This window comes from Pristis pectinata, chromosome 31 (genome assembly GCF_009764475.1).
Source record: "Pristis pectinata isolate sPriPec2 chromosome 31, sPriPec2.1.pri, whole genome shotgun sequence".
In the NCBI taxonomy this organism is placed as follows: Eukaryota; Metazoa; Chordata; class Chondrichthyes; order Rhinopristiformes; family Pristidae; genus Pristis; species Pristis pectinata.
The window spans coordinates 20,201,872-20,223,117 of record NC_067435.1 but is presented as its reverse complement, the minus strand read 5'-3'; the positions used below and the strand labels follow the sequence as shown (position 1 = coordinate 20,223,117).

At 43.4% G+C, this 21,246-nt stretch overlaps 1 protein-coding gene across 2 annotated transcripts in view; it reads left to right on the top strand.

The window, feature by feature from the left end:
- The first annotated feature begins 420 nt into the window (after positions 1-420).
- Positions 421-21,246, top strand: part of LOC127584996 (ATP-dependent RNA helicase DDX39A) — a 35,054-nt gene continuing 14,228 nt past the window's right edge. Inside the window, exons 1-5 of one of the 2 annotated variants that reach the window (XM_052042096.1) lie at positions 421-523; positions 2,465-2,677; positions 12,763-12,890; positions 13,918-14,010; positions 17,463-17,646. In XM_052042096.1, coding sequence (XP_051898056.1) covers positions 2,470-2,677; positions 12,763-12,890; positions 13,918-14,010; positions 17,463-17,646 — 613 coding nt within the window. In that variant the 5' untranslated portion in view covers positions 421-523; positions 2,465-2,469. Of the gene's footprint in view, positions 534-2,464; positions 2,678-12,762; positions 12,891-13,917; positions 14,011-17,462; positions 17,647-21,246 lie in introns of both variants that reach the window. The other variant, XM_052042098.1, reaches the window with a different exon arrangement.

Here is a 21,246-nt window from a genome sequence, read left to right as displayed (position 1 = left end):
TTCAGAAGACGGTTCCACCACCTCCTCAGAGGGCAATCAGGGATGGGAGCAACAACCAGATCCTGAAAAAAATAATTTTAAAACTGGATGAGTGGTGTACTCTGTTCTGGTGACCTATGCAATCATTCATTTTGCATTTACACTTGGAAGCCAAATCGAGGCACTCGGTGCAGCAGCAGAAGCGGCTCTCGGGCTGGCACCGCAGTACCGCCCGCGATGGGCCCTGCTGTTCCCCTCCGCCAGCCCAGTCCGCTCAACAGCCACTTTACAAATTTACTGAATACTCCGCCTCCTTCGGTTGAGTGGCATCCATTTGAACCAATCCGAGGGCAGAAAATGGAAGGCCCTGTTCAGCTTCCTGTCAGTGTGCGGGATACAGCCAATCAGCACATCGCAAAGGGGGGCGCTTGTGGAATAACAGCCAATCAGGATGAACCAGAAGGCGGGCCATCCGGCCGCAGGAATACCCGCGAAGAGCGTGCGGAGCGGCCATTTGCAAAAGCAGCGGGCGAGCGGAGTGCGGGTGAGTGCGGGTGAGGGGCGGGCGGCCTCAGCCTCCCCCCCACCACGGCTGGCCCCAGCCCGGTGCCGCGGCTCCGAGGGGCTGCAGGGCCGGTCCGGGCTGGGGTCGGCTTGGCTCTAGTGCCGGTGATTGAGTGGGGAGCAAGGCCTACAAGAAAAGGCCTGCAGCACCGCTCACCGATCCGGCTTTATAAGTCCGGCCGGGCGGCGGTGGCGGTGAGGCGGCCGGGGTGGGGTGGGGTGGGGCTTAATGGGGGAAGGGACGGAGGTGGGGCGAGACAAGGGGGGGGCGATCCCCAGGGGTCGGGAGGCGGCGTTGGGTGCGATCAGGATCCTCAGCGGCGGTAGGTGGGATCGGGATCCTGGGGGGATGGGATGGGATGCCGGGGGGGGGGGGGGGGAGGATCGGGATCCTGGGGGGATGGGATGGGATGGGATGCCGGGGGGGGGGGGGAGGATCGGGATCCTGGGGGGATGGGGGGGGGATGGGATGGGATGGGATGCCGGGGGGGGGGGGGGGAGGATCGGGATCCTGGGGGGATGGGGGGGGGATGGGATGCCGGGGGGGATGGGATGGGATCTGGGGGGGGGGGATCGGGATGCCGGGGGGGATGGGATGGGACCTGGCGGGGAGTGGGATCGGGATCTAGGGGTTGGTGGTGGGGGGGGGGAAGGGAGGACAGGAAGAGCGTTAAAGGCGATAACTGCGGCGTTCATGGCCAACCTTTTCAGAATTCAGTTGGTCATGTAATAGTTCTTCCAGGTTAGGCGTTGGAAAATATTAACCTCGCCTTTTTTTAAAAAAAAGGGAAAGGAAAACAGGTAATTACAGACTGGTTTGCTTATTGAACAGATTGTAACATTCTGAAATTTGCTGGTGACTAATCTGGGTGGGAGTGTGCAAACACATGTCATATGTGGTATATATAATGTAGATAAACGTGAAATTATGCGCTTTGTTAGGGAAAATAGTATTATTTAAAATCGTGGCTTAGGAAATGTTGATGTACAATGAAACTTGAGTGTTTTTGTATACCAGTAGCTGAAAGCAAATGGGTTTGGCAAGTAGTTGAGCAGGCAAATGGGCTTCATTGCAAGAGTATTTGAGTACAAGAAGCAATGATGTCTTGCTACAGTTATTGTGAGACCACACTGGAGTATTGTGTACCAGGAAAGAATATACTTGCCATAGAGAGAATGCAACAAATGTGCACTAGACTGATTCCTGATCTAGCAGGACTATCATATGAGGAGAGATGTCAACTAGGTTTGTATTCACTAGAGTTCAGAAGAGTGAGAGAGGATCTGATTCAAGCATAAAATTTTGACAAGGCTGGACGATGGACATGGGTATGCAGTGAAGAATGAGCAATCACTGTCTCAGGTTTCAGGGCAAGAGATTTTTAGGACTGAGATGAGAAATTTCTTTGGGAGGCTGGTGAAGCCGTGGAGGCCAGGTCACTATATATTTAAGAAGAAACTCGGTAAAATTCTGGAAACAAAAGGCATGAAGGGATATGGGCAAAGAGCTGGAGTATGGTTTTGAGATGGATGATCAACCATGATTGTACAGAATGGTGGAACAGGCTCGAAGGTGTCAAATGGTCTCCTATTCCTATTTTGTTAGTTTGTGAGAGAGTTAGGTGATGTCAAAGGTGGGTGTAATTCTTAAGAGGAGAGGGAAGGGAGGCAATCACGTGGAGTAATGGGAAGAGATGCATGGAGTTGGATGAAAGTCGGAGATTGTTGGTGAGTGGGTGAAGGGACTGAGGAGACACCAAGGGATTGGGGAGGGAGGATATGGTTGATGGGGTGATTGTACAATCCTTAATATGGGGAAGAGGTTTGTTTTATTACTGTTCTTAAAGGGACAAACAATTGTTCAGCATGGTTCACTTGAAAAGACATCTGTTGAAGCCTGTAATGTTTTTAAACCCTTCAGTCAAGATGGCAGAGAATGATGTTGAGAATGAATTGTTGGATTATGAGGAGGATGATGAGAACCAGACCTCCACAGAACCAGCATCAGCTCCAACTAAGAAGGATGTGAAGGGTTCGTACGTCTCCATTCACAGCTCTGGATTCAGGGATTTCTTGCTCAAACCAGAGCTGCTTCGAGCCATTGTGGATTGTGGCTTTGAGCATCCCTCAGAAGGTAATACATTGTTGATAATTGTTTCTTTCCTGCTGCATATGTAAGAATGTATATTGGAGGTTCTGGACTTCTACACACAGGAAAGTCTCCAGCTTGTTGATCAGAAGTTTAGTGGTTTTTGGGGCTCTGTCCTGACCTTAAGTCCAGCTATAAACTGAATACCCTGGCAATTATGTACAGGGGTTTGTCCAAGGTAAGATCTTTTGCCAGTCCAGACCAGAGGCATTTGAATTCCTTGATGGTTTTGACGGATGGCTGTCAAGTTTTTCAGCCACTTTTTTGGGCAGGGCTTCTTATAGCAAACCTGTGATTAGTGGTGTGAAGTAGCTAGCAAGTCAAAGTTGGAAGATTAGTGAAAGATAAAAAACTTTTTTTGTGTATTACATAGTGTGTATGGATAGCTTGCTGCTGGCAAGTTCCAGCCCAAAACCAGCACTGGCAACAGTGCAGTTCCTCTTCAGCACTTATAACTACAGTAAGTTTTGCCCTCTTGTTGGCTGACCTGGGATTTGGAATCATAGTCAGAGCACAGAAGCAGGCTGTTCAGTCCAAAGTTCACGCTGACCATCAAACACCCATTTACACTAATTCTACATTAATCCCATTTTGTTCTGACATACCTAACATCTTCTCCCAGATTCTACCACTCACCTACACAGAGTAGCCAACCTACCAATCTATACGTTGTTGGGATGTGGGAGGAGATCTGAGCTCTGGGGGAAACCCATGCGGTCTGTGGAGAATATGCAAACTCCCCACGGACAGCACAGGTGGACAGGAGTGAGCCCAGGTCGCTGGTGCTATGGCAGCAGCTCTACTAGCTCAGCTACCCTGCTTGTAGACACAGCTTGCTTTTGGATGGGTATTGCCACCATCTAAGCCACAAGTTGACAGGCGCATAGAATTTGGGTTATTACTGTTCAGTTTACCTTTCCCTCCCGTATGTGAAGAACCACAAGTTTCTCATCTTTAATATGACATCGATTCTAATGTTTTATACCACCTTTACCTTTAATATTCTTTCTAAAGCAGGTCTAACTTAATTAATGCCCATTTAATTCACTGACTTTTCAGAACTGAGGGCCTCTACCATTGAGCTGACAAATTTAGAACATAGAACAGTATGGCACAGGAACAGGCCCGTTGGCCCATGTCTGTGCTGAGCGTAATGCCAAATGAAACTAATCCCTTATGTCTGCACGTGGTCCACATCCCTCCAACCCTGCATATTCATGTTCCTATCAAAAAGCCTCTTGAATGCCTCTATCACACCTGCTTCCTGGCAATGTGTCCCACATCTACCACAGTACTTTTTTAAAAAAAATCTCACCCAGCACATTCCCTTTAAACTTTCCTCCTCTTGTCTTAAAGTTAGTACTTTAATATTCAACATTTCTGCCCTGGGAAAATGATTCTGACTGACTACCCTATCTGTGCGTGTCATAATTTTATGAACTTCTATCAGGTCTATCCTTAGCCTCTGACGCTTAAGAGAAAACAACTATGTTGTTTGTCCAACCTCTCCTTATAGCTCATACCTTCTAATCCAGGCAGCATCCTGGTAAACTTCTTCTGCACTCTCTCCAGAGCCTCCACATCCTTCCTGTAATGGGGTGACCAGAAGTGCACATAATCACAAATGCAGCCTAACCAAAGTTTTATAACACTGCATCATGACTTCCAGACTGTTATACTCGTGATGGAAGGCAAGCATGCTCTATGCCTTCTTTACCACTCTATCTACTTGCATTGCCACTTTCAGGGAATTATGGACTGACCCCAATATCCCTCTACATCAGTGCTGTTAAGGGCCTGCCATTAACTGTATACTTTCCCCTTATGTTTGACCTCCCAAAGTGCAACACCTCACACCTGACCAGAGTAAACTCCATCTGCCATTTCTCCATCCATAACTAACTGATCTATATCCTGCTGTATCCTTTGATGACTTCCATCACTGTCTGCAATTCCACTAACTTGTGTCATCTGCAAACTTGCTAAACGGTAATGCAACGGTTAACATGATTACAGCACCAGCGACCCGGGTTCAATTCCGGCTACTGTCTGTAAGGAGTTTGTACATTTTCCCCGTGTCTGCACTAGGTTTCCTCTCGGTGCTCTGGTTTCCTCTCACATTCCAAAGACGTACAGGTTAGGAAGTTGTGGGCATGCTATGTTGGTGCCGGAAGTGTGGTGACACTTACGGGCTGCCCCCAGAACACTACACAAGAGATGCATTTCACTGTGTGTTTCGATGTACATCGGACTAATGAAGATATCTTATCTCTTGTCTTACAAGTTTTCATCCAAGTCATTTGCATATATAACAAACAGCAGAAGTCCCAACACTGATCCCTGTGGAACACCACTGGTCACAGACTTCTAGTCAGAATAATACCCCACCACCACTGCCCTCTCTTCTATGGCTGAGAGAATTTTAAATCGAATTCTCCATGGATCCCATCTGCCCTACTCCTCTGGATCAGCTTAACATGAGGGACTTTGTCAAGTGCTTAGTTAAAATCCATGTAGACAGTGTTCGCTGCCTGACCTTCATCAGTCATCTTTGTCACCTCCTCAAAATAATCAAGTTTGTAAGAAATGACCTCCCTTGCACAAAGCTGTGCTGACTGTCTCTAATAAGGACGTGTTTCTCCAGATGTGAGTAAATCCTATCCCTAGGAATTTTCAATAATTTCCCTACCACTGTTGCAAGGCTTACCAGCCTATAATTTCCTAGTTTGTCCCTCTTACCCCTGTTAAAGGAACAACATTCGAGATGCTGGAGGAACTCTGGGTCAGGCAGCATCTATAGAGGGAAATGGACAGATGTTTCAGGTCAAGACAGTCTACAGTTAATGTTGACTAACTGTCTATTTCCCCTCCATAGATACTGCCTGATGCACTTTTATTCCAGTATCTGTGTTGCCCCAGATTCTAGCATCTGCAGTCTCTTATGTCTTCAAAAGAACAACATTAGCTATTCTCTGGTCCTCTGGGACCTTGCCTGTGGCTAAGGAGGCTACAAAGATCTCTGACAAGGCCCCAACAGGCTCCTCTTGCCTCTTAATAACCTCAGGAAGATGCCATCTGTCCCTAGGCCCAGCCCCTGCACCTCCTTGATATCAATACACCCCCTCCCTGATCTTACTATCCTCCATGTAATAATGATATTTATTTATTAGTCACATGTACATCAAAGCACACAATGAAATGCATCTTCTTTGTGTTAACAACCAACACAGTCTGAGAATGTGCCTACTAATGTCGCCACACTTCCGGTGCCAACATAGCATGCCCACAACTTCCTAACCCGTACGTCTTTTCGAATGTGGGAGGAAACCAGAGAGGCCAGAGGAAACCCACGCAAACACGGGGAGAACATACAAACTCTGGACAGACAGCGGCGGAATTGAACCTGGGTCACTGGTGCTGTAATAGCGTTACACTAACCAGTACACTACCGTGCCATCTTCTGCTTAGTAAATACCAATGCAGATTTCTCATTTAGCACCTCGTCCACTTCCTCCAGTTCCAGGCATAAATTCCCTCTTTTACCCTTGAGTGGTCCTATCCTTTCCCTAGTGACCCTCATGTTTTTAACGCATGTATAAAATGGCATGGGCTCATTTTAGCCTCCAGATTCACTGTTTATATTTTTCTCCTGCTTCCTTTATATTCCTCAAGGACCCTGTCTGAATTCAGCATCCTTCTTATTGACTAAATTTGCAACATCTCTCATAATCTAAGGTTCCCGAACCTTGCCATCCTTTGTCTGTGTTCCTCGCAGGAAAGTGTTGGCCCAGGATTCTGACCAGTTGGCCTTTAAACGACTCCCATGTAAGATAGAACCTTAGAGCACTACAGCACAGAAAACAGGCCATTCGGCCCTTCTAGTCTGTGCTGAAACGTTATTCGGCTAGTCCCGTTTAACTGCATCCAGTCCATAACCCTCCAAACCTCTCCTGTCCATGTATCTATCCAATTTATTCTTAAAACTCGAGTGAGCCCGCATTTACTACATCAGTTGGTAGCCCGTTCCATACTCCCACCACTCTGTGAAGAAGTTCCCCCTAAACCTATCTACTTGCACCCTAAAGCAATGTCCTCTCATACTTATCTCTCCTTATCTAGGTGGAAAGAGCCTACTCACATTAACTCTGTCTATACCCCTCATTATTTTGTAAACCTCTATCAAATCTCCCCTCATTCTTCTGCACTCCAAGGAATAATGTCCTAACCTGTTCAATCTTTCCCTGTAACTCAACTCCTGAAGACCTGGCAACATTCTAGTAAATCTCCTCTGCACTCTTTCAATCTTACTGATATCCTTCCTATAGTTAAGTGACCAGAACTGCGCGCAATACTCCAAATTTGGCCTCACCAATGACTTATACAACCTTACCATAACATCCCAAGTCCTATACTCAATACTTTGATTTATGAATGCCAGGATGCCAAAAGCCTTCTTTACAACCCTGTCAACCTGCAATGCCACTTTCAGGGAATTATGTATCTGAACTCCCAGATCCCTTTGTTCCTCTGCACTCCTCAGTGCCCTACCATTTACTATGTATGTCCTACCTTGATTTCTCCTTTGAAAAGGCAACACCTCACACTTGTCTGCATTAAATTCCATCTGCCATTTTCTGGCCCATTCTTCCAGTTGGTTCAGATCCCTCTGCAAGCTTTGAAATCCTTCCTTGCTGTCCACAACGCCTCCAATCTTAGTATCATCAGCAAACTTGCTGATCCAATTTACCACATCATCTAGATTATTGATATAGACAACAAACAACAATGGCCCCAGCACAGGATCCCTGAGGCACACCGCTAGTCACAGGCCTCCAGTCTGAGAAACAGTCATCCACTACAACTGTCTTCTCCCATACAGCCAATTTCAAATCTAGTTTTTAACCTCTCCATGGATACCTAGTGTCTGAACCTTCTGAACTAACCTTCCATGTGGGACCTTGTCAAAGGCCTTACTAAAGTCCATGTAGACAACATCCACAGCTGTTCCTTAATCTACTTTCTTGGTAACCTCCTCGAAAAACTCTACAAGATTCGTTAAACACGATCTACCACGCACAAAGCCGTGCTGACTATCCTTAATCAGCCCTTGGCTGTCCAAATACTTGTACATCCGATCTCTCAGAACACCTTCCAATAATTTACCCACTACTGATGTCTGGCTCACCAGCCTGTAATTACCTGGTTTACTTTTAGAACCTTTTTTAAACAACGGAACAACATGAGCTACCCTCCAGACCTCCAGCACCGCACCCACGGCTAAGGAAATTTTAAATATATCTGCCAGGGTCCCTGCGATTTCTACACTAGTCTCTCTCAGTGTCTGAGGAAATATCAGGCCCGGGGGAATCTATCTACCTTTATTTGCTGTAAAGCAGCAAGCACCTCCTCCTCTTTAATCTCTATATGTTCCATGATACCATTGCCTGTGTCCCTTCCTTCCATATCCACTATGCCAGTTTCCTGAGTAAATACTGACGCAAAAAAACTGTAAGATCTCCCCCATCTCCTGAGGCTCCACACATAGATGACCACTCTGATCTTCTAGGGGACCAATCTTGTCCCTTACTATCCTTTTATTCTTCATATAGAAACATAGAAAAACAATTCAGGCCTATGCTGTGCCGAACATGTCCCTACCCTAGAAATTACTAGGCTTACCCATAGCCCTCTATTTTATTCAGCTTCATGTACCTATCTAACAGTCACTTGAAAGACCCTATCGTATCCGCCTCCACCACCGTTTCTGGCAGCCCATTCCACGCACTCACCACTCTCTGAGTAAAAAACGTAGCCCTGACATCTCTATATCTACTCCCCAGCACCTTAAACCTATAAACTTGGATGTTATGTATACTTGTAGAAACCCTTTGGGTTTACCTTCACATTATCTGCCAAAGCAACCTCATGTCTTCTTTTTGCCTTCCTGATTTCCTTTTTTAGTATTTTCTTACGTTTTCTATACTCTTCAAGTACCTCATTTGTTCCTAGTTGCCTATACCTGCTATACACCTCTCTCTTTTTCTTAACCAGGTCAGCAATATCCCTTAAATCAAGGTTCCCTATGCTTGTTAACTTTGCCTTTGATCCTGGCAGGAACATACAAACTCTGCACTCTCAAAATTTCACCTTTGGAGGCCTTCTACTTACTGAACACATCCTTGCCAGACAACAACTTATCCCAATCCACTCTTCCTAGATCCTTTCTCATTTCCACAAAATTGGCCTTTCTCCAATTTAGAACCTCAACCTGAGCACCAGACCTGTCCTTATCCATAATTAACTTGAAACTAATGACATTATGGTCACTGGACCCAAAATGCTCACCTACACATACTTCGGTCATCTGACCTGTCTGGTTCCCTAATAGGAGATGAAGTATTGCATTCTCTCTCGTTGGTACCTCTATATATTGATTTAGAAAACTTTCCTGAACATATTTGACAAATTCCAAGCCATCCAGCCCTTTCACAGTGTGGGAGTCCCAGTCAATATGTGGAAAGTTAAAATACCCTACAAATTACAACTTTCTATTTCTTATTTCGGTCTGCTACCTCACTACAGATTTGTTCCTCCAATTTTCTCTGACTATTGGGTGGTCTATAATACAACCCCATTAGTGTGGCCACACCTTTCCTGTTCCTCAGCACCACCCATATGGTCTCTGCAGAGTAGCCCTCTGGGCTGTCCTGTCTACGCACAGCTATGATATTTTCCCTGACTAGTAATGCCACTCCTCCCCCTTTCATCCCTCCCCCTCTATCACGTCTGAAACAACAGAACCCTGGAACATTAAGCTGCCAGTCCTGCCCCTCCTGCATCCAAGTCTCACTAATAGCAATAATGTCGTAATCCCATGTGCCAATCCACGCCCTAAGCTCATCTGCCTTACCTACAATACTTCTTGCATTGAAATAGATGCACCTGAGAACATTTCTATCACGTACAAACCTTTGATTTCTGTCTATACCTGCAGTCCTCGCATGACCTTCTTCCTCCTCCATCTCACTATCTGCGCTAACACTTTGGTTCCCCTCCCCCTGCAAATCTAGTTTAAGCCCCCAGAGCAGCACTAACAAACCTACCCGCAAGGATGTTAGTCCCCCTCCAGTTCAGGTGCAAACCGTTCCATCGGAACAGGTCTCACCTTCCCTGGAAGGAAGCCCGATTGTCCAGAAACATGAAGCCCTCCCTCCTGCACCAATTCCTTAGCCATGTATTTAGCTGCATGATCCTCCTATTTCTAGCCTCACTAGCTTGTGGCAATCCTGAAATTGCAACCTTGGAGGTCCTGTCCTTCAGCTTTACACCTAGTTCTCTAAATTCTCTGAGGACCTCCTCTTTCCTATCCACGTCATTGGTCCCTACGTGGACCACGACATCTGGCTGCTCACCCTCCCTCCTGAGAATATCAAGAACTCGATCTGAGATATCGCAGACCCTGGCACCAGGGAGGCAACAGACCATCCGGGATTCTTGATCTCTCCCACAGAACCTCCAATCAAATCCCCTATCACTACTGCTCTCTTCTTTTCCCTCCTTCCTGAGCTGAGGGTCCCGTCTTGGTGCCAGAGACGCAACCACTACAACTTGTCCCTGGTAGGTCATCCCCACCAGCAGTATCCAAAACGGTATACTTATTGTTGATGGGAACGGCCACAGGGGTGCTCTGCTCTTTCTGTCTATACCCCTTCCCTTTCTTGACAGCCACCCAGCTACCTGCCTCCTGACCTTTAGGGGTGACTACCTCCCTGAAACTCTTGTCTATGTCTGCCTTTGCCTCACGAATGATCCGGAGTTCATCCAGCTCCAGTTCCCTAACTCAGTTTGCCAGGAGCTGCAGCTGGATGCACCTTTTACAGGTGTAGTCATCAGGGACAAGTGTGCTGTCTCTGACTTCCCACATACTGCATACGGAGCACTCAACTGCCCTAACTGCTGCCATTGCTACCTACTTCTAAGTTAATTAAATTAAGGGAACTTACCGGCCTTACCTCTCTGGGAGCAAGCTCTTCCTCAGCCTCTGCTCGTCAAAGCCTCAAAGCTCCACTCTTACCCTGAGCCACTCACACACTGGCAGCTCCTAACTGTGGAGCTTGCCCCATGACAGCTGCTGCTCTTCCTCAGCCTCTGCTCGTCAAAGCCTCAAAGCTCCACTCTTACCCTGAGCCACTCACACACTGGCAGCTCCTAACCGTGGAGCTTGCCCCATGACAGCTGCTTCCAATCTATTCTCTCCAGCTCCTGCCTAATACTGTTGCACTTTCTCCTGATGTCCAGTCTTCTTATCCATAACTATCTTCTGTGCAGCTGAACTATTTGTTTTGATGGTAATGCCTTCATTTGCCACTTCAGCTGTGCACCATCCTGTTGTTGGTACTGAGCCAATCAGACACAGTGAAGTGTTGAATTGATTGCTCCTGATGGAACAAAGACCTCATTCTCTTTGTTGCACCTCGTTCTCAAGTGTCATTACTTAAAAATGTCTCTATTTTAATCTCTTATAACCATAACAGCCAGCTGTTGAGGCAGTGAATGTCATGGGCAATGTCTTAGAGATTCTTATCTCTCAACCAGATGGCCATTGACTTTGGGCCTTATTAAAGATATAAAGTTAACTTCTCAATTTAAAGCTGCTGTCTAGTAAAGTTGAGAGAATGTTACATTGGACTGTTCTCCCTTCTCATTCCAGACTAGTTCATCTTCTGATTAATCAGTCCTGGAGATTCACTTTCATTCTCCTTGCTTATATTTTCTTGCAACTCTCAGAAAACTTCAGACTGTTAAGTGTCATTTGCAACCTTCAGATGTTGGTTTAAACTGAAAACACTATCCTTTCTTTTGCTCTGACAGTTTTTAAACCCTTGGCTACCAGAAAATCCAACACTTTCTGAATTAAAAACCACATGGGAATCACAGTCAAGTAAAACCAGTGGAGCTACAACTGTCAGTATTGTACTAACTAGGGCATCTCCACAGTAGGTTGAATAATTGTAGAGAGTTCAGCAAACCCCCAAGAATCTGGAAATCAGAAATGGAGAATGTAAAGAATTTTATTGTTTGGTTCCATAGATATTTCCAGCAAGAGTAGAAATACTGCTGGATCTACTAAGGGAAACTCATGAAAGTTTTGTACAAAATTCAGAAATAATTTTCACACAGCTAATTTTGAGGGAGTTGGAATTAACTGACTACTGTTCATACAGAGTGGGTGCAGCTTCAACCGAACACAGCTTCAGAAGTGCAAAGGTCAATTAGTTGGGACTATTGGATGTTACACATACTCCAACTCAGTTTTATTTCACTTATTTACGGTAGTGCAATGAATTTTTCCAGTGAACCCAGTAAGTTTAAAGGGAGTGGGAAACTGAGCCCAATGAGATTAACAGGAGTGGGAAATGGAACTTGGTGAATTTTAGCTTGTAAGTTTCAGCTTGAATGTTCCAGCTTGTCGAAACAAACTGAAACATGCACTCTGGGCATTGGCTGCATATGCTTGCGCTCCAGACCCCCGGATCGCACTCCGGACTGATGGGCGAGCCAGATGCTGAACCATCAGGACTTCTGAGCAATGAGGTACCAGATTATCTGAATCTTACTACAGGAGTGGCCTTCAGGAGTATAAATGATCAAAGCTGTTTCTAATTGGCAGCAGTCTGCATCTAGAGATCACAAGTATAAGGCAGTAATAATTCCAGATGGGAAATCTCCTAATCCAGTGTAGTGCAGAATTCATTGCTACCTCAATTAATTGAGATAGAAATCTAGATCTCTTTAAGGGGAATGCAATCATGTGAAAGGTTTTTCTGAATAAGGTTCAAAGAGGATGGAGTAGACAAGGCTTCTCTGGAACTTGTCTGTATATATACCTTGTAAATTTACTAATTAAAAGTAATTAAGCCATCTAGGTTAAATTTACTTATTTTTCCGGTATTTTGTCGCATATTGGGAAGGGAGGGCTAAATGGTCAGAGATAGTAGGATGGCAAACTGGATATAAACCTAGATATGTTTAGTATTGCGCAATCATTGGTGTATCTGTTTTCTCTACAGTTCAACATGAGTGCATTCCTCAGGCCATTCTTGGAATGGACATTCTCTGTCAGGCCAAATCTGGAATGGGAAAGACAGCTGTATTTGTTCTTGCTACCCTGCAACAGTTGGAGGCTGTTGATGGACAGGTAATTTGTCAGATGAGACTGTGTAGAATTGGTAATTGAATATATGGTTATCGAGCCAGTAGCTCGCTAGACACAAATAACCGTGGAAACTAACAGACCGATACTAACAGATTTGTCCTCTCAAGTACAGTGGAAGCTTCACCAAGTCTGGTTTCAGTGCCACTTGTCCCTATTTCCAGTACTTACATAGAGAGTATTAACATTAGAACAAAAAAAGAACTAAAGTATACTCTTTGACCTGAAACTCAATTCGCTTTTCACAGATGCTGCTTCACCTGCTGAGTGTTTCCAGCATATTCTGTTCTTATTCCAGTATCTGTAGTTTTATTTTTGATTAATTCTGGTATCCAGCCTGACATAAATTAACCTCATAGGCATTTTGTTTTTTTTTTGTTTTTATGTGAGACCAAAATTGTAATTCTTTATATGATGGAGGAATGCTCTTTTCATTATTAGAACCATACAGCACAAAACAGGCCCTTCGGCCCACCAGAGGTAACAATTCTTTCAAGTCCGCATTGGTAGTGCAGTAAACATACCTCCTCTGGGTAAAAGCTAATGTAGGATATATGTGGAGCTCTAGGAAGAACACCACTGGACTCATTGATGTCCTTTGTGTTCTAAATAACAGCCTTGAGGTGCTGCTTAATGTTCAGATTCCCACAGAAGAGAACATAGCTTTTAGAGTTTGACACATTTGCATAGTCAACAAACACAAAAGATGCTGCTGGTTGGACAGAAGCAGTGGAGGGAGCTGAAAAGTTAACATTTTTGAAAGATTTTCTACTTTGCACGTCAGTTTTGAAATCAAGTGTTCTCTAAGGCTCTGTTTTTGACATTATTATTGCAAAATCTTGGCAAATAGTCAAACCATCAGGCGCATTTGAATTGTGAGAAGTCTGTTAAGATCTTTGAGTTGGTAAGAATGAGTTATTAGTCAGACAATGTAAAATTTTGTTAACTAATTTCAGAACAGCTGCATGTTTCATTTTTTCCTGAAACTTTACTCTTCTTTGTTCATAAACAGGTGTCAGTCCTTGTTATGTGCCATACCAGAGAGTTGGCTTTTCAGATTAGCAAAGAATATGAAAGGTTTTCGAAGTACATGCCAAACATCAAGGTAAGTGTGCCTACAACATACCTTTTACACTTAGCAATGTTGTATCCTCTATAGAGTCTCTTTAATCTTGGAGAAATCGAGGCATTTTCAGAAGACCTTGGCCATTATATTCTCTCAGTGGAAAGCTGTTTGTTGTGATACTAGCAGCTTCTGCAACCATCCTGCTGTTCAGAGTAACAATTTGCCATGGAGTTTGAAATGTGTATTCAGGCTAGCTTCACAACCAGATGATTTCCTTGGATTTGTATGCCAATGTTTCATGCGTTGTCATGTAAAATATATTAACTTCTGCTTTTCAGTATTACTGTAGATGGGATTGAGTGTGTTACTAAATATGTTGTAGCTTGTGGCTGTGGAATCATGTAACAATCCTAATGCAGTATGCATAAAGACAAGTTGTGTGGTTTATTTAATCATCCTATAAGAGCAAATTATCTGTGGCCCCGATGGATGCGTGCCAGCTGCAGAGAGTTTAACATTGACAAGGTTAAGTCCAGTCCTGCTGCTGACAGAGTAGGACTATCTTTGTGCTGGCTGAAAAAGCTTCCTGGATACACTTCCTAAGAAAAATATTTTATTCCCTCTAAGCTTTTCAAACTAAAGTGATCACAGTTAACATTTGAAAAGTTGAAATCCCCTACTGCTATGGCCATCTTGTGCCTCTGTGACTTGTCTACATATCTGTTCCTATATCTCCTGATAGGAGACCAGTAGTATAACCTCAGCAAAGTGATCGTCTTTTTATGTTTCTGAGCTCTCTCCATATGACCTCATTTGAGGAGCCTTCCAGTATATCCTCCTCTATAACTCTTAATTGATCATGCAATGCCACCTCCTCTTTTAAACCCACCCCACTGCCACGACTGAAGATTCTATACCCTGAAATGTTGAGTTGCCAGTCATGCCATTTATTTCAATCACATCTCAATGAGAACAACAGTATCATATTCCCATGTGATCACCACCTGTCTTACTGGACACAGTCCTTGCATTAAAATGGATGCAGTTTAGCCCATGCACCTTATCACATCCATGTCAGTTCTCCCAACTAGACTGATTTAGTTTTTTTCCCCCATCTACTCTTTGCTGCATTCCCCTGCCAAACTAACAGCATTATCAAATCTCCCCGCAAGAACATTAGGCCTCTCCTGGTTCACATACTATCTGCCCAGCTTGCACAGCTGTAGAAATCTAAAGCCCTCGCTCTTTCACGTCCCTTTAGCTACAATCTGACCAAGCCTCACTAGCATGTGGGACCAGAAGTAATCTAGAGATTACAGCTTTAGAGGTTCTGCTCTGTAGTCTGCTGCCTAGCTCCTTAAATTCATATTGCTGACCTCATCCCTCCTTTTATCCATGACATACATGCCAATATTTTCTTGTGCAGGATGTGAGGCAAAAGTAGCTGTATGGAGTTTCTGATCATTTTAAATTGCAGGGCAGTTTCTGGGGCCACATGACCTTTCCTACCTGGGAGATGGTGTCCCTGGAGGTCAGTAGGTTAGATCAAATTGCCGTGTAATTTTAAGTTTCCTGACTAGTCCTTCTCTGGGAACTACATTCTAATAAAACTGCTTGAACTTTGAGACATTGACATCCTTTATAAAGTGCTGATAGTGCCTCCAGTCAGAGTCTATATTTTTTTTAGTAAAACTTCCTTGATCTTTTGCTGTATGCTTTTGTTTGCAGGGACAAAGTTTGTACTTGCTTTCTAGTGGTTCTTTTAACGTCCTGTACCTTCAAACCAGATCTCTCTTTCAGCACAGCCAAACAATTTCACTGTTTGGTTTGTCTCTTCTTGTAACAAGGTGTTCTCTGTTTTAAATCTCACACTTTATTAAATTTCTGCATTTACAATTCAGGCATTTTTTTCTTGCTGTTTACTCCATTGAGCATTTCAATTTGATACATGATTTTTCATCAAATGTGTTTTGGAAACCCATAAACATCAAAGGCACCAGCGTTCACCCTCCATTTTTTTTTCAAGAACTTAAAACCATGTTACTAATTTTTTAACAAATTATCATTAAGCCAGACATTGATAATTGTGTTTAGGTTTTTCATCTCTCAGTTGCCCAACTACCAGAATTAGCTTATCTCGATCGGGTGACTCGTATTTTGATTGTTCCCAGATTTAGGAATAAAAATTGATAAAAAAATAAGATTCCTATCTACTTTTCCTAACATATCATCATGTGTTTTTACTGTGACACTGATTTTTTTATTTTGCACACATAGGCAAAATTCTTAGTTGGTACCTAGGTCATTTGCCCAACCTGGTGCCCCACTTCTGGCAGTTCCCAAAAATATTATGGTGTTCTTGGTTCCTTTCCTGGTATAGAGTATTTTGACATGGAAACAGACCCTCTGGACCAACTAGTTCATGCTGACCAAAGTACCTTACTGAGCTTGGTCCATATGTACCTGTGCAAAGGTCTTTTAAAAGGTAATTGTATCCACCTCTACCACTTCCTCTGGCAGCTCATTCCGTATACCCTCTATGTTTAAAACAAAATAACGTGCCTGTCAGGTCCCCTTTAAATCTTTCCTCTCTTACCTTAAATCTATGACCTCTAATTTTAGACTCCCCTCTCTTGGGAAAAAGACCTGTGACCACTTTATCTATTCCTCTGATTTTATAAACCTCTATAAGGTCACCCCTCAGCCTCCTTCGCTCCGGGGAAACAATCCCAGTCTATCCAGTGTCCACTTATGCCTCATAGATGGTGGAAGGGTTATATGGTGTGACACATCACAGGATATCCAGCCTCTGACCTGCTCTTGCAGCTACAATATTATTATTGTGGATTTGGTTAAGGATCTGGTCAATAGTGGTCCCTAAAGTTTGGTGGCAGGGGGCTGCGAGATGGTAATGCCATTGAATATTAAGGGCAGATGTCTCTCTTGGAGACCCCTTTGTTGTAGAAAATATTACCATTCATTATGTCGATGGACACAAAAGTGCAAATGATCCGTTCTTAAATTAAGCATCATATACTGTCATATTATTTTGGTTTGTGCTATGTTTGTGCACAAATCAAGCACTAGCTTGGCATTGAGAGCACCTTAAATGCTTAGCTTATATTGTAGTTTTGCCACTGCTAAGTTCAGGAACAACATATAAAACCTAATAATCCCTACAGTCAGAAATAGCCTCAAACTTTGTAGGTTATAGAAGAAAGTGAAGGCCATCTGACCCCTTGTGCCTGCATAATCATTTCATAAAATCTTGTCTTTTTACCTCATCGGCACTTTCTGGCACTGATTTCAGTCTAATTAATATTTAAGAATCTGTCATTCTCTGTCTTGAACACACTTGGAGACTGAACCTTCACAGACCTAGATGAGTCATAGAGTCTCTTGTCACTCACTGCTGCAACACTGCTCTTTTTTTCCTGATAGTAACTTTGCAGTTTTCTCTCTAAATGATAACTTCCTGTTTTTTTTAACAGGCAGCTGTATTTTTTGGAGGCTTGTCAATCAAAAAGGATGAAGATATCCTGAAAAAGAATTGTCCTCATATCGTTGTAGGAACACCAGGACGAATCCTAGCCCTTACGCGTAGCAAGTCGCTCAATTTGAAATACGTCAAGCACTTTGTATTGGATGAGTGCGATAAGATGTTGGAGCAACTTGGTTAGTGAAGTATTTTCAATTTTTTTTCCCTGAGGTGATAAATATTAAATGCAGTTTTCTTATTGACATTATCCTTCGAGACTTTCTCTAGATACTAAATCAAAACCGGTTTCTGTTATTTAATCATGATTGAAAATGGACAATGTTTCTTTCTAGAATTCATTCCATATTCTTTATGACCAAGAGGATAGCACACACACGTTTTGACATATGTATAAATCCCCCACTAGTATTGTGTAAATTTTCCTTTTTCTTTCTGTCACCATCTTCTCTGGGATCCTGGTAGATCCACTGAGGCTATAATGTAGTAGAATTTGAGAATTGTTCCCTTGCTTTGGAAAATTATTGTGCCTACTTTATTTAAGAGAAAAGCAACTAGAACAATTAGTATCTTCCCTACAAAGGCCATTAGGTTAAAATTTATTTGGGAAGGAACTGAGATCGATTAGGATTGGATTAAAAAGAACAATAAATAGGCAATGATTTATTCTTGGTTTCTAAATGAAAATGAGTTCTCTTCAGGAGTGAAAACTCCCAGAAGCATTACATAACCATCACTAACTGGAGGAGCCAGGTTATTGTAACGGATGTGATGGTGTTGCTAGGAAGGGTGGCCAGTCTGAGAATTGAGTGGTTATAAAAATCGGCGAAGGAATATACAAGGGCAGATGTTAAGGAGCTTTAATGAGTATGTCGATATGAAGTGATTCCTGAAAGTAAATGTAGCTTTGTTGTACGTAGTGGGAATGAATGCAGGGTAAGGAATGGCATTAAAAAAAATCTTCCATTGGTGATCTCACCGGCTTTGAGAGGTGTTTTCCTTAGCTCCAGAATTTGTCACTGGGGCCATAACCTCAGGATAAGGGGCAACTACCAAGGACTGAGGGGAACTTTCTTCACCCAAGGACTTTCAGATTCAGAGTCAGTAATCAAAGAGAGAATAATTTAGGAAAGCTGAATATAATCAAACCTAGTTGACATGGTTTTATGAAAAGTAAATCAAGTTCAACAAATTTGCTTGAATTCTTTGGGGATGTGATGGAGAGTTGGTAGAGGGCAACCTGTCTAAGTAATGGATTTCGACCGAAAAGGCATTTGACAAGGTGCCACTTAAGAGGCTTGAGTGTTAAGAGCCCATTGTATTGGAGGAAGTCATCAGAGGCTTAGAACATGGAAACAGGCTATTCAACCCACCAGTGGATACCCATCTGTATTAATTCCATCTTCTAGCAATTGGCCCAAAGCCTACTGTGTTTAGGCAGTTCAAGTGCTTGTCTAGACACGGCCTAAGTGCTGTCAGCGACTCTGCTTCTACCACTCTTATCAGACAGTGTATTTCAGGTACTTGCCACTCTCTAAGAAAAAAGGTCCCCCTCAGATCCCCCCTAAATCTCTTTCCCCTTGCCCTAAATCTATGTCCTCTAGTTTTACCTACTTCTGATACAGGGAAAAGTTTTGTACAGCTTAGCTGTACTCAATTTTATATACCTAAATCATTCCCCTCTCAACTTCCTCCTCTCCAGGCCATACAGACCTAGCCCCTCCAGGCTCTCCTCATTACTGAAACATGTTAGCATGGATTGAAAACTGTCTGTCATGTAGAAAACAGGGTTGGAACAAATGGGACGTTTTCAAGCTAGAGGGATGTAACTAGTGGAGTACCCCAGGGATCAGTTCTTGTTTACATTAATGACCTGGAGAAGGGAACGAGATGCAAGGTTTCCAAGTTTTGCTGATATGTAAATAGGTGGAAGGGCTGGTTGTGTTGAGGGCTTTGTGATTCTGCAATGGGATATAAATTATTGGGCAAAATCACTGCAAATGGAGTTTAATGTGGGGAAGTGTGTGGTCATGCATTTCAGTAAGAGGAATCAGTGGGTGGATTATTATCTAAAAGGAGAGAGACTGCAAATGAGTGAAGTTCAGAGGGATCTAAGTGTTCTAGTGCATGAATCACAAAAAGTTAATAAGCAGGTTTAACAAGTCATTGAGAAAGCAAATGGCATTTGGGCCTTCATGGTGAAGGGATTGGCGAATAGGGAGGTTTTGTGACAGTTGTACAGGGTGTTGGTGAGACCACACCCGGAATACTGCACATTGTTTTGGTCACCTTACTTAAAAACACACATGAGGCTGTCCAAAGGATGAGAGGTTGGACAGTTTGGGCCTATATTCATCAGAGGGTTTGGGTCTAAACTTAGAGTTTAGAAGAATGAGGGATGATCTTATTCAAACATTCGATGTGGATGCTTCGTGAATCTGTATTTTCAAGGCAGTTGGATAAATTTAAGCAAGGGATGGATCCAGCAAGAAACTGGGGTTGATGTGAAAGTTTAGGCCTAATTTTGTTACCTTGGTGACCATTTTTGGGATACAGTATGATATAGCTCAGGGTTTTCATGAATTGGATAAACTTGAACAGTTTAGAAAACCAATGTTAATTTGAAAAGAATAAGAGGTAACCAACATAGGTCAGAAAGGGTCAATGAACATGAATTTGCAGAAGCCAATTGATAAAGCTTTGCATAAGAAAATGTTAAAGTTGAGAACACAAGAAATTAGAGATGAACTCTAGATGGCAGTTGCTTCATGGCTGGTGAATGAAGATGTAGATCACCATAATCTAATTGAATGGTGGAGCAGTTTTCAGAAACTGAATGACAACAGTTGCAAGCATCCCCAAAGTGGCAGATATCTTGCGAAAATTTAACAACCCCTGACCCCAAATATTGTGCTATGCCATTCATTGAGAAGTTTACGCAAAATGTAAAAAAAAACACCTGGGTGATTAGGCAGCATCTTTTGTGAAACAGTGATCTGTCAATGCGGACCACCTTGACTTTTAATGATTTTAAAAACCACACCCAAATAATGTTCTGTTTCAAGTATTTTCTATTGTTTGATTGCTTGAGCCCCATGCTTTGAGTAGCTGCATGTTTTCTAGAGAAAAATGGCACCTTCCTTTATCTGTCTGCCCCCAACAGTCAGATTCTGCGTGCTTGGCCTCAGCCAGAGACCAGCTGAAATTGGAGCTTCAGAACTAAGGCATTTACTGAACTTCATCCAGATCAATCACGGATTGTGTGTTTATATGGAGTAAAATGGAAGGAATCATTTTTTATTGGCTTATTGAGAAAGTAAGGAGGCATGGGATCCAAGGGGAGATTGCTTTGTGGATCCAGAACTGGCTGGCCCGCAGAAGGCAAAGAGTGGTTGTGACGGGTCATATTCTGCATGGAGGTCGGTGACCAGTGGTGTTACCGCAGGGATCTGTTCTGGAACCCTTACTCTTTGTGATTTTTATAAACGACCTGGATGAGGAAGTGGAGGGATGGGTTAGTAAGTTTGCGGATGACACAAAGGTTGGAGGTGTTGTGGATAGTGTGGACGGCTGTCGGAGGTTACAGCAGGACATAGATTGGATGCAAAACTGGGCTGAGAAGTGGCAGATGCAGTTCAACCCAGATAAGTGGGAAGTGGTTCATTTTGGTAGGTCAAATATGATGGCAGAGTGTAGCATTAATGGTAGGACTCTTGGCAGTGTGGAGGATCAAAGGGATCTTGGGGTCCGAGTCCATAGGACGCTCAAAGCAGCTGCAT